Source organism: Eretmochelys imbricata, chromosome 2 (genome assembly GCF_965152235.1).
Source record: "Eretmochelys imbricata isolate rEreImb1 chromosome 2, rEreImb1.hap1, whole genome shotgun sequence".
NCBI lineage: Eukaryota > Metazoa > Chordata > Testudines > Cheloniidae > Eretmochelys > Eretmochelys imbricata.
In genome coordinates, this window is record NC_135573.1 from 208,294,874 (window position 1) to 208,307,536 (window position 12,663).

Below are 12,663 nucleotides of genomic sequence, written 5' to 3' on the forward strand. Positions count from 1 at the left end.
AATTAATAAAGATCCATTATTACTTTACTTTTTCTATGTCTTGTCCGTAACTCAGCAGCAATTATTTGACAATCATCCGCGATCAAAGTAGGGCCTTTATAAGGAGCATTTTTCCTAGTAAAAATCCAGGTCTTAACCTTGGGTAACCTTGCCTATCTTTAGTGCTCTGTCCCCACAAGTCTTATTTCTGTCACTGTATATTAAGCTGCATTGAAATGTTGTTTCACAACTGGCTATACAACTGGTGGCATTTTTCTAACTGTCTACTTTTTAAAAAAATTATTTTAGCTTACGTCACCTTAAAGTCGGCTTTTAGTACAATCTCCGTTGAAAGAGAGAAACTGAAGCAGCTGCTGGAACATGATGCAGCCTCATCTCCATCTGCACAAATAGCTGGGTTGAAGAATGCCTTATCATCCGTAAGTAATATGTCGAGTTCAGTGAAATTCAGAGGGATTGGTTATAACAGTTCATAAGATCTCTCATTCTTCAGTATCTTGGGTTATATATCTTATTAATACTAAAGCAAACAGACTATGTATATGGTGTTTCATATAATCTGCTTATTCCAAACCTTGGAGGTGTGGATGTGCCCCTCAAATTAACAGGACATTACTGTGCAGAGTTAATCTATCAATCATGTATTTTATTAAGTATTGGAAATACTCTGTTGAATCAGAGCTGCTGTTTGACAGTGATCCAGAGTTACTATTTTCTCTAATTTGGTGCTTCGTACTATACTAACAGTACAAATGGCTGTTGGAAACTGCATAACCCGATGGATCATAGCTGTGAAATTATTCATAATCCTAGCTGTGAAATTATGAAGCCATGTGGCATTATAAACAGAACGGTCAGAGAGCAGATTCTAATTTTAAAATTTCTATTTTATTTTTACAACCAAGGTGTGGGGAGGTTTGTATTACAGCAGTCAGGCATTGCACAACATGCTTTGGCCTAAAGTCATTTCTTGGACGGCTGAAACCTTTGGCTGCCCCTGCTAAACGAATCAAAATGCAACTAAAAACAGTAGTTCTGCTTTCGCTAATGCTTGTTCATAGTTTTGCATTGATCAACTTTTTTCACTGGATTCTGGTGAAGAAAAGACTGCTATAAAATACAATCCCTGGTCTGGCACCAGCTTAGTCTCAAGCAGTCAATTTGAGATTGATTTTGAGATTCCCACTCCCAAGACTGTTGGTGATCAAACTCCCGAGATTCACATTGGTTGATCTTCAGAGAGGGGAGAGTTGTCATTGCCTCTCTCTTAGATTGTAACTTATCTTGCAACCTTCTGGTTGGAGGTGGTAGGGACTCTGCTGTGGGTGAACTGATATAACTTGGTGCACAGCTAGAGTTAGCATAGGTGGTAACTACGATTCGCTTTCCAGAATCTCTGCTTATGGAAAGAGTTTCTAGCTCATAGCATCTCTACTAGTCCAACTTCTAGCTGCCTCCTCTCTCCACAGAAATCAGAGGCAGCTGAAGCTTCTTGCATGCCAGCTGTGTTCATTTGACCACACCTTTCTGTTTGCTTCCCATGAGGCCTGCTTCTGAGAACTAGATAGGTCACAGCTGTACAAGCTGTCATTTTCCAAAGTTATTTTCTTACTACTTTTAAATCAGTAAGGGGGAAAAAAATGCTTAGTTTAGGCTCTCTGCACAGAGTGGACAGTCAGTTAGTTGAGTGTGTAACCTTTTCCCAAAAGGCTAAATATTGATCTGCAGATGCTTCCTCTTGGATTCCCCGTGAAAAACTCTCTGCCAGCTCCCATCCCCTTCTGTTGCATAATAGGACTAAAAAAAGGGAACGTCACACTGAAAAGAGTGCTCCGTCTGTGAAGCTCTACACTCCTCAGCTCAGAATCCACTGTGAGACCTGTTCTCAGCCTGTAAAGCTAGAGAAAGTGATAGTGCAGCAGTAACCTGATCATCCCATGCAGCAGGGAATGTTCAGGAAGAAGCCAGGAGCTTTCTTTGCTGGCATTTGGAAGGGTGGATGTACATCAAGAGTGCAGCAGTTATGATCCAAGTACCAAAACTCTTCCTGGCTAAGATCTGCTTCTTTTTAAATAGAGCTCCAGTCAAAATCCCCACAGTCCTTACCAAGATGTTTAAAGGATTTCTGGGCAGCCTGAGTTAAGTGCTCAGTGTAGCAGCCTGTGAAGGTGATCAGGAAGATTTAAAGAGAGAGAAATCATTCTACTACTTTCTTCCTGGCTCTGGAGAGAGGGAGGCTGAAAGACAAACTCATTCCTATCTTATCCTGTAAAAGGCACTCCGCTCACAAACAAAAGGTACTCTCCCTTGCTGAGAAGGCAATAATCCTGTCCTTCACAAACAAACCAAGAGCAGCAAATAATCAAAGAAAAATCCCTCTCCTTAGGCTGAATGCTACAGGAAGGAGAACATTCTGCAGCAGACCATAAAAATCAGGAATGGGATACATAGGAGGGTGTCAGTTTTTTCTTCCTTTCCATTGCTTATGTAACACTGTAGATTAGTAATAACTAGTGCTGTTCATCTAGCTAGTTGAAGGGGAAAGATAAATACCTACCTTCTGAATTGAAACTCATTGATTCTTGGTGGTGTGTATGTTGTTTTCCCTCCTCCATCATTTCCTCCCCCTCTCCCCCGCCCCAATATAATCATGAATAGATCAGAGGAGGCATTTCTTTGGGAGAGGGGGGAGATGAGTAAACAAGATCAAGAAAAAAAAAAATCTGGTTCAGATCCTGAAAGAAGACTCAGTGATGGCTTCTGTAGCTGGGGCCATGGTGCTCCCATCAGAAGGTGATTTTTCTTTCTAGTAAACATACTCAAAGAAGAACTGAAAATATGTTTAAGGACTCTTGAGGCCTTCATCATCAAATATTGACACCTACTTGCTTCATGAGAGTGGTGTTGTACTGGTGCAATCATTTAAAAAATACAGACCTCTCATCAACCCAGAGGATTTTTTTGTCCTTTTATGGATAATGTCAGTGTCCACATTTTTCATAAGACACTAAATATATATGCAATGTTTTTCACCCCCAGGGCTGTGGTCTGCAAAACAGTGGTTAGGGGAGGCTACTGTGGCTGAGACCATGGAAATCGGAGGGACTCACTCAAAAAGCCAATAATTATGCATCCGATGAAGTGAACTGTAGCTCACGAAAGCTCATGCTCAAATAAATTGGTTAGTCTCTAAGGTGCCACAAGTACTCCTTTTCTTTTTGCGAATAATTATTCCTGTAAGCTTGCAGATGAAAGGTGGTTTGTCTGGTGGTCATTTCCATAATAGGGTTGTCAGGAATCCATCTGCACCTCTTCCTGGCTGAGAGCTGGCTCTTTTCAGTATATCTCCAGGAAACACTGGAGAAAGTGTTGGCAGGGAATATAGAAACATGCAAATGACCTTTTGTCAAATTATTCTAAGAGCCAGAGGAAATATTTCAAACCCAGTTACAGTAAGCAGTCCTTTGGCTGTATTCCTAGCAGAGATTTCCCCCAGAAGATATATGGTATCCAATAATGAAAATTCTGGAACAAGAACACCGGAGGCTGACCTTGTCTTTCCCCCTCCTCCTCCTCCTGACTAAAAAATCCTGCACAGTAACCGGAGAAGATGACTGAGGCTGAACACAGAATTGAGGGTATTTCTCTTCTTTGTGATCCAGCTGGTCAGCTTCAACAATAAACACCTGGGTCTGAGAAATTTTGTGGCAAGGATATGTGATAGTCCTCCTCCCAGCTCCCTCTCCATACTTCACTCAGCCCTGACAAGCATCAGACCTTCCAAAAGATAGATGGCCTATACTTCACTCAGGGCCATAGAACCCATCTGACCAGAAGAGTCTCCTGGCACTGCTCCACCTTCTTCATATGGGAAGAGACCCAGGAGAGTGATGGTTATACTAAACCCCCAGTACCTTATTAAATGGATAAAGAAATCCACATTCAAAATAGGAAACTGCAAGATCAGCAGTAACTGCAAAATCTCCAGAGACTATAACTGGCAGAAGCATTTCCGGTTTTCAGGGGCGGTCATTATGAGATTGTGTTTCTCATACAGATTAGGCCTATACCTGGACAAACCCCAAAAGGCTTCATGAAGCTACTGAGGGGCAGACAGTAATGAATTTTTGCCAGAGCAGAGCTCCTGTACCTCTGTTTGCTGCATCAGTTATGAATATAAAAAAATTGTTTGAGCCCCAGCACCTCTTCCATTACAAATTAAGCACTAGTGGCAGTCATTATTAAGCTAGGTTGTCAGGCCCCCTGCTCTATCAATTCCAGGATGAACCAAATCTCTTCAAGAATCCAGGGAACCAACAGCCAAAGCCTTAATTGATCTCTAGGAGTACTGTATCCACCCAAACCTGAAGAAGGGACACTAAAAGAGACTGTCCAGCCTCAGAATGGAAATAGACACCACAGGATGCTTATAATACTTACAAACCAAGAGAGAAAGGGATAATCAGACTCCAGAATAGATCATGCAGATTCCCCAAAAGACCAGTTCTCAGACATTCAGACGTGTCTCAAAATTTTGGGATCTGTGATGACGCAAGTTTCTTTTATACACCATTGCAATCATCTCTGTGCATCCGGTTCTCAGATGGATCACAGCCTGTTCAACCAGGTGAGTATCAGCCACCAGGGTTGAGAGGTCTCAGGCAACGGCACATATATGCAGAGGCCACCTAGCTATGCATGTCTACATTCACCATACATTATGCAACTGATGTACAATCTTCCACATATGAAAGCGAGAGTGTCCAAGAGGCAGTCCATACATACGCTCCTTAAAATGACTTTAGTTTTTGGGTTGCACTATTATTTAGATTATATGCGTTTATCTGAGCCTGCCCTATCTTATTACTTATAGTTTGTTATTCCCTAGACATTTCAGGGCTAGTGGAAATGCTAAGAGCTAGAATTGAACGTTCTTAGCTGAAAACTTCCTTTCTGGGGAATGGTGTGTCCACTAGTCCGTCACGCCCACTTAGATTACACTGTAGACTTCACATTTTATCCAGCATCGATGCTGCCTTTGTAACCTCTCAAAACTAATTTTATATAGTTATTTAAATATTTTCTATATGCAGTTTAAGGGAAAGTTTATTTCCAAGTTATCAAGTTTATTAGTGAAGTTTTTTAAAGATATTTGTGTTGTAAATTCAGCTTCAGAAGCACTTATTTGGGAACTAAACAGGGCCTTGGCCAAAAAGTTATGGCTTCCGGGTATTGAGTTTCAACGGCATCCAGTTTCTGCAGTGAAAGTACACACTCAAAAGTCAGGACTTAATGAAGGCTCTATTACCAGAAGGGTAAATATCGGGAAGGAAACGTTTCATAGTGCCTCTGCAAATCTTCTAATGTTTAATGTTTCCTTCCTAAAATTAACAACTCATCTTGTTTATGAAATGGTGAGGGAATATTTGTCAGGGTCTTAGGCACCTGATATAAGGGGTTTGTTTGTTTTTTGTTTCATCCTGACTGAAACAAGTGAACTCACCTCCCCGTCTGTCTTACTTCAGTATTTAAAAACTACCCACTCATGTTTAAATGTAAAGAAAACATTCCCATTTGATACAGTGTCGTCATGCTATATGTAAGTGGTTTCTTTTCATAATAGATCACCTTTGTATTATTTTTTTTTTATTATTATTATTATTTGAAGAGATATCTGCTTCTGAAATGGAGTATAGAATGGGGCATTCCATTATCACTGGTATGGAGAAATTTGTGTTTTAACTGTTAGTGAAAACTAATTTCAAAAATTAAAAATATATATAATTTCAAAATGTTTAGTAATAAAATATTTGCACTAAACAAAGTCTCACAATATCTTTCTCAGTTTGAGGGAGACAGAGCTAGTCCCATTAACTTCATAATTCTGTTTGATCTTGCTCAAACTACATGAACAAAACCTAATGTTGTTGAATTTAGGTGTTAAAATATGAAAAGTGCCTTTCCTCACTTTCACTTCTGTTCCCCAGTGTTCCAGCCACTCTGCCAATGGAACTGTCCCTCTGCCATCACTAGAGTTCTTGGAGAAACACGCTTGGCCTCTGGTGCATAAGGACTGTCCTGTGCTCTCTAACACTGCTTGCTCCATCCTTGCCCAAGTAGCATAGTGTTTATAACCCACAGGTTCTGATGCAGCAGAAAGAAGTGGATTTGGGGCAGTTTTAGAGTAGCAAAGCCAATCATATGGCTGCTCTGGGGATTACTTTTAGGGAAAGTGCCAGTAGTCTGGATGTGCTGTTAGAGATGCAGTGGCAAGCGAAGGGAAGTGTTTTATGTCGGGCTGAAAGGAAAATGCATGTTTCTAATTGCACAGCTTTATAGTTCTGGGGGAAATAGTTTGAGTTAACAGACATGATTAGACAGGATAAGTTGTAGAAGGGGATAGAGGAAAAGACCCATAAACTTTAAAAAACCAGCGTATAGCCTCTGGTGGCCTAAGATTTCCCATAGAATCATAGAATATCAGGGTTGAAAGGGACTTCAGGAGGTCATCTAGTCCAACCCTCTGCTCAAAGCAGGACCAATCCCTAATTTTTGCCCCAGATTCCTAAATGGCCCACTCAAGGATTGAACTCACAGCCCTGGGTTTAGCAGGCCAATGCTCAAACCACTGAGCTATCCCTCCCATCTCCCCATTGTGTTTATTTGAAGTGTCTCTTCCCTCTTCCCCGCCCCCAAATACTCATGTTTGAGAGAGGAGCAATGTCTGAAGTATTTGTGATATACTAAATGCAGGACCAATAACAGGTCATGTATCTAGTGACCTTTTTTTCTTTTTTCTGCTTCATTCAAAGTTTTCTTCTGCTCCTTTTGCACAATGAAGCCACTGTCTACATTAGCTAAGAAAACTTTATAGCCACAATACTTTTTGTTAAATGTTCCAGGCCATAGCACAAAACACAGATCTTAAAGACCGGTTACGCAGAATACATGCCGAGTCTATGCTCCTTGATTCAGCAACTAATGCAAAATCAAGTCCCAGTTTGGTGAAGGTGGGTATGGATTTCCTGTTTCAGTGGTGTCTGTTGCTACAAACCCTTACACTTCGACTGTTGCATAGCTGCGTACTGTCTTGTTCCTCTGTTCCCCATGCAGTGAGTTGTATTAGCAAAAGGAGCTCCTCTTCCCTCATGCGTGTGGCTCACATGATGTTGCATTGTGCAGTATTAATTTAGAACAGTTTTTCTAAACACTTCCATTGCTTTTTGCTGGCAGGTCCTTTGTTCTCCTTCTGTTACTTGCCCCTTGCCTTAGGCATGAGCAAAGTCACCCCATCATTCTATCTGGCATTATTTTCTCTCAACGCTGTCTGTTCTCCTTGATCATTCTTGTGTTCCCTAGTTGCTATTGTCACCCGTATAGCAGCTTTAACACAGAACCCAAGTAATTGCAGAAGGGGAAGGGTAACTTTACTGTAAAATACATTAAGTATTGTATTTTGGGTGTATTTTGTTCTATTGAATTTGGTTTGACTCCTTGTTAGTACAGAACATCAGCTGCCAGGGTGTTTCACTCAGGGCTAGTTATATTTTTAGATAAGTGCTAATAACTTGCAAAAATAGGTCATTCTTCTAGTTAAAAAAAAAAAAAAAAGCAATGGAAAAATGAGATATATGAGCAGTTTTAGCAATTCAGTTTTCCTTGTATGTAGCTAGGATGTCCCCTACATGTCTCAAATGTCACTTATAAATAAAAAAGTTACCCCTTGAAGGAAAGAGAGAGAGAGAGTGTGCGTGTGTGTTCATGTTCTGTTTCTGGTGGATTTCCTAAACGTTAAATCAAAGAAACTTCTGTAGCAATTGTATAGTAAACGTTTCATTAGAAGTTGAATGGGAGATTTCATTTTGTTTCATGTCCTCTGTAAAGTATTAGTTAATTTCCTTTATTTAAAAAAAAATAAATTATTCATTTATTCAGTTAGTTCAACTGTCTTGGTATAATGTACCATTTGAGCTAGATTTTGGTCACACTTGTAGATTTTAAAGTGTAATTGATTGTGCTAGTGGTCTTTGCTTTTTATCCCCTTGAGAATTTGAACAGTGTTTCAAAAATGTATAACAGATCTTCTGGATGTTAGCTTATCTCAGACCAACTCCTAGCCTTGAAAAGATTTTCTTATTAATACATAAAAGGCCTTGCCATGACAATGGGTCAGCGCTGAAGCAATGTATATACCATGCAGTACATGCCTAAATTCATAAAGAAAAAAACCTTTAATGTTTCATTCACAAACTGTCCATAACTTGGCTCAGGATTTATCTTCGTTAGCTCAAGGACCAAGGCACTTACACTGGACCTGTTTCATTCTAGTTAAATGTATTCTGGAAGACGGTTAGAGCAGTGTACTCTAGAGCAGTGGGAGTGGTGAGAAAGAGAAAGGGCCACTATACAAAATTTGATTTAAGTGCACTCAAGGATACTATTGCTTTGCCATTCCAAGCTTCATGTGTCATTTTTCAGGGTAAATCTAATTTATTTGGAGGGTGCTAATTGATTTTATCATGTTGAAAAGTATTGAATTTTCACAGGATGGGCAACTTTATTCATCCTAACTCTCTTGATGCCAGAAATTGGCAGGATGTCTTTCTTAAGCTCCGGTTGCACTCTGGCCATGGTTATACTCCAGAAATATACTACTTATTTTTACTTTGACTGTATGATGTCACAGGGCTTTGACTCAGCGACAGCTTCTCTCTGCTCTCTACGGTCTCCGGTGTAATCATGGCACTTTGGTAACAAATTATGATGATAGACCCTGTAGAAATCAAACCAGTGTGTGGGAGGGGGCAAATCTAGTTCAAGATTTAGGGTAAAAGTTTAGTTTGTCCGTATAGCAGCTCATGACTTTACTTTATTGCTCATCTTGGAGTCTTATGAAGTAAAGAAGAGAAAATAAAACTCCCACATAGTAAATTGTAAGAAACTACCAGATTCTCAGATGGGACTAATTAGTTCATCTTGTTGCTTTTTAATATTGTTGTCCGTCATATACGCAATCCCAGGAACAAGAGTTCTCCTGTAAGATTTAGATTATTAGATACCTTCCTCCTCCTGACAAAGAAGAAGATTGTGAAGCTTTAAATATTGTGAAGTCATACCTTTTTTTTTTTTTCCCTTCTTCTGTTTTATCACAATTTGTATAAGAAAAATCAGTGCTGTTTTTGGTATGTTAATTCACTGATCTTGTACAGAATTTCATAGTACAGTAGAATCTTATTGACTGGCATAAGCTCCCATGGAAATGCACCTCAATTAAGCAATCCTCCAAATTCATCAGAGCATCACGGATATGTGGCACCAGTGCACTTCACTTCCTTAAAGCATTGCTTTAAAAATATAAAGCACTAAAACAGTCTATTAAATGTAAGAGATTTGATTATTAGAACAAAATAGGGAAGCTGCAGAATGAAAACTTTATGCTGTTAAACACCTGGAAACTATTGCAAATATGTCTGCAGATAACACTGGGCTAGCTAGTGCTTTTTATCCTCAAAAGGAGGATCAGCTCAAAAGAAACAAACAAAGAATGGGGAGTTAATGAACTATGGCAGGGAAGTTTGGGTAAGCAGGACAGGGTTTGTAGCTGGAAACAGATTTGGCATCATATGAAGAGGAGTGGAACCACCTCAAAAGATCATGGATTGTGGGGGTGAAAGAGGTTTGTGGACAAGGAAGATGGGGTGCAGGAAGGGAAGAAGGGAGAAAGAGAAGTGGTGGTGGACCCCTGAAGTGCAGGTGGCAATCCAAAATAAGGAAGTGGTGCATAAAGAAAGAGAAACAAAACATAGAATATCAGGGTTGGAAGGGACAGCAGGAGGTCATCTAGTCCAACCCCCTGCTCAAAGCAGGACCAATCCCCAATTTTTGCCCCAGATCCCTAAATGGGCCCCCTCAAGGATTGAACTCACAACCCTGGGTTTAGCAGGCCAATGAGCAAACCATTGAGCTATGCCTCCCTCTGTCTGTTGCTCCCTGTAAAATGAACTTGTAAACGACCCACAGTTGGCTGGCAAAAAGACTACTATAGCATTACAAAAATGAGACTCAGAGGGAAGGAAGATGGTGCTGCAACACCATTTGTAAATGATGACTAGAGGAGACTGCTAGTAACACCCGAACAAGCAAAGGAGAGGTAGAAACAATACTCTGAGTCTTTCTGAAATGAGGCGAACCCCTTTCAGGTGGAGTTGCCCGCATCTGAGCCTAATGTGGTGCTTGAGCCTGACATAACGGAGGGAGAGGTGAGAAATGCGGTCTGGAAAATGAAGAATGGTAAAGCAGTGGGACGTGATGAGGTGACCGTGGACCTGGTGAAAGTCTTGGGTTAGAGAGAGGCATAAAATAGATGAGCAGAGTGACTAAAACGGACTGGTAAGACAAGAGATTCCCCCAAGATTGGTGCAAGTCTATCTTGATCATAGTACATAAGAAGGGAAGCATCTGTGAATGTGGAAACTATTAAGAATTAAAGTTACTGTTGCCTGGGATGATGGTACTGGAACATATCTTAGATGCTAGGATTAGAAGATGGTGGAAGCCATCCCTATATAAGAACAGTTCAGCTTCAGGAAAGGATGAGTAACCACAGATACCACAGATGTTTGTCATTCCGCAATTGATAGAGAAGGGGCTAGAGTACCAACAGGATCACTCCTGGGCTTCTATAGACCTAGAAAAGGCACCTTATAAAGTGGACAGAAGGATACTCATACCAGTGCTGAGGAAATATGGAGTTTCTCATAATTTAATAACTATGGTGCGTGCACTGTGTAGATTACCCAACATGATCCAAACATGTTTTGGAGCGAGCTCCTTTTGAAGTGAAAGTTGGACTGCATCGGGGGTTGACCCTCAGTCCTCTCCTGTTTACCATATTGATGGATGACATCGGCAAAAACATCCCAGTGGGAAAAAGTGAGAAGCTACTTTATGCATGGTATGACCAGCTAAGCGGTCATACTAGTTTCCATCCCATGCCTAAGACTGAAGTCACTTGGGTCAGTAAAGTGCCACAGGGAAACTGGATATAAAGTTTAATGGAGTACCATTAAACCAGTCTGGCCAATTCAAGTAGCTTGGCGGCTGTGTTAAGGAGATGGCAAGCCTGAACGTGAGATACAATCCAGACTGGAGAGTGCTGGGAGTATGTGAAATAACATCTCAGGGGTTGTGAATGACAAGCACATGCCACTGAGACTAAAAGCCTAATTGTATAGAACTATGGTGTGCCGTGCAGTGCTACGTGATTCAGAAGCATGGGTTCAGGGCCAATATCTACAGGTGTTTGAAATGAGATGTTTTCACGCAATAAAGACAGGTTTCAGAATAACAGCCATGTTAGTCTGTATTCGCAAAAAGAAAAGGAGTACTTGTGGCACTATAGAGACTAACCAATTTATTTGAGCATAAGCTTTCGTGAGCTACAGCTCACTTCATCACCTACTACAGGACAGGCCTAACAAAGAAAATAACAGAACGCCACTAGCCGTCACCTTCAGCCCCCAACTAAAACCCCTCCAACACATTATTAAGGATCTACAACCTATCCTGAAGGGATGGCCCAACACTCTCACAAATCTTGGGAGACAGGCCAGTCCTTACTTACAGACAGCCCCCCAACCTGAAGCAAATACTCACCAGCACCCACATACCACACAACAGAACCACTAACCCAGGAACCTATCCTTGCAACAAAGCCCGTTGCCAACTGTGCCCACATATCTATTCAGGGGACACCATCACAGGGCCTAATAACATCAGCCACAAGTCCACCAATGTGATATATGCCATCATGTGCCAGCAATGCCCCTCTGCCATGTACATTGGTCAAACTGGATGGTCTCTATGTAAAAGAATAAATGGACACAAATCAGATGTCAAGAATTATAACATTCATAAACCAGTCGGAGAACACTTCAATCTCTCTGGTCACGTGATTACAGACATGAAAGTTGTGATATTACCACAAAAAACTTCAAAACCAGACTCCAGCGAGAGACTGTTGAATTGGAATTCATTTGCAAATTGGATACAATTAACTTAGGCTTGAATAGAGACTGGGAGTGGCTAAGTCATTATGCAAGGTAACCTATTTCCCCTTGTTTTTTCCTACCCTCTCCCACCCCCCCCCCCAGACGTTCTTGTTAAACCCTGGATTTGTGCTGGAAATGGCCCACCTTGATTATCATACACATTGTAAGGAGAGTGATCACTTTAGATAAGCTATTACCAGCAGGAGAGTGGGGTGGGGGGAGAGAAAACCTTTTGTAGTGGTAAAACACCCATTTTTTCATGCTTTGTGTGTATAAAAAGATCTTCTATACTTTCCACAATATGCGTCCGATGAAGTGAGCTGTAGCTCACGAAAGCTTATGCTCAAATAAATTGGTTAGTCTCTAAGGTGTCACAAGTACGCAATAAAGAGTCACACAAAGAGAGAGATTGACTTCCATTCTAATGCTTTCATTTTGCAAAGTCTGTGATGTGGCTGGCAAAATCCAGGAAGCACAACTTTGCTGGTTTGGATACATATAGATGGTAAATGAAGAGGGCCTGGGGAAGATAGCATAGCAGGAGAGGGAAGTAGGAAAAGAGACCCTGAGGAAGCAATGGTTGAATTGCATCAAAGAAGGTGGTAAGCAAGTG

General features: G+C 40.9%; 1 protein-coding gene across 7 annotated transcripts in view; it reads left to right on the plus strand.

Annotated features, from left to right (window-relative positions):
* The window catches only part of OSBPL3 (oxysterol binding protein like 3), a 136,714-nt gene that overhangs the window by 86,654 nt on the left and 37,397 nt on the right, over nucleotides 1–12,663 (plus strand). For 6 of the 7 annotated variants that reach the window (XM_077811363.1, XM_077811365.1, XM_077811368.1 and 3 more), the window contains 2 exons: nucleotides 289–419; nucleotides 6,903–7,010. In XM_077811363.1, coding sequence (XP_077667489.1) covers nucleotides 289–419; nucleotides 6,903–7,010 — 239 coding nt within the window. The remainder of the gene's footprint in view (nucleotides 1–288; nucleotides 420–6,902; nucleotides 7,011–12,663) is intronic. The other variant, XM_077811367.1, reaches the window with a different exon arrangement.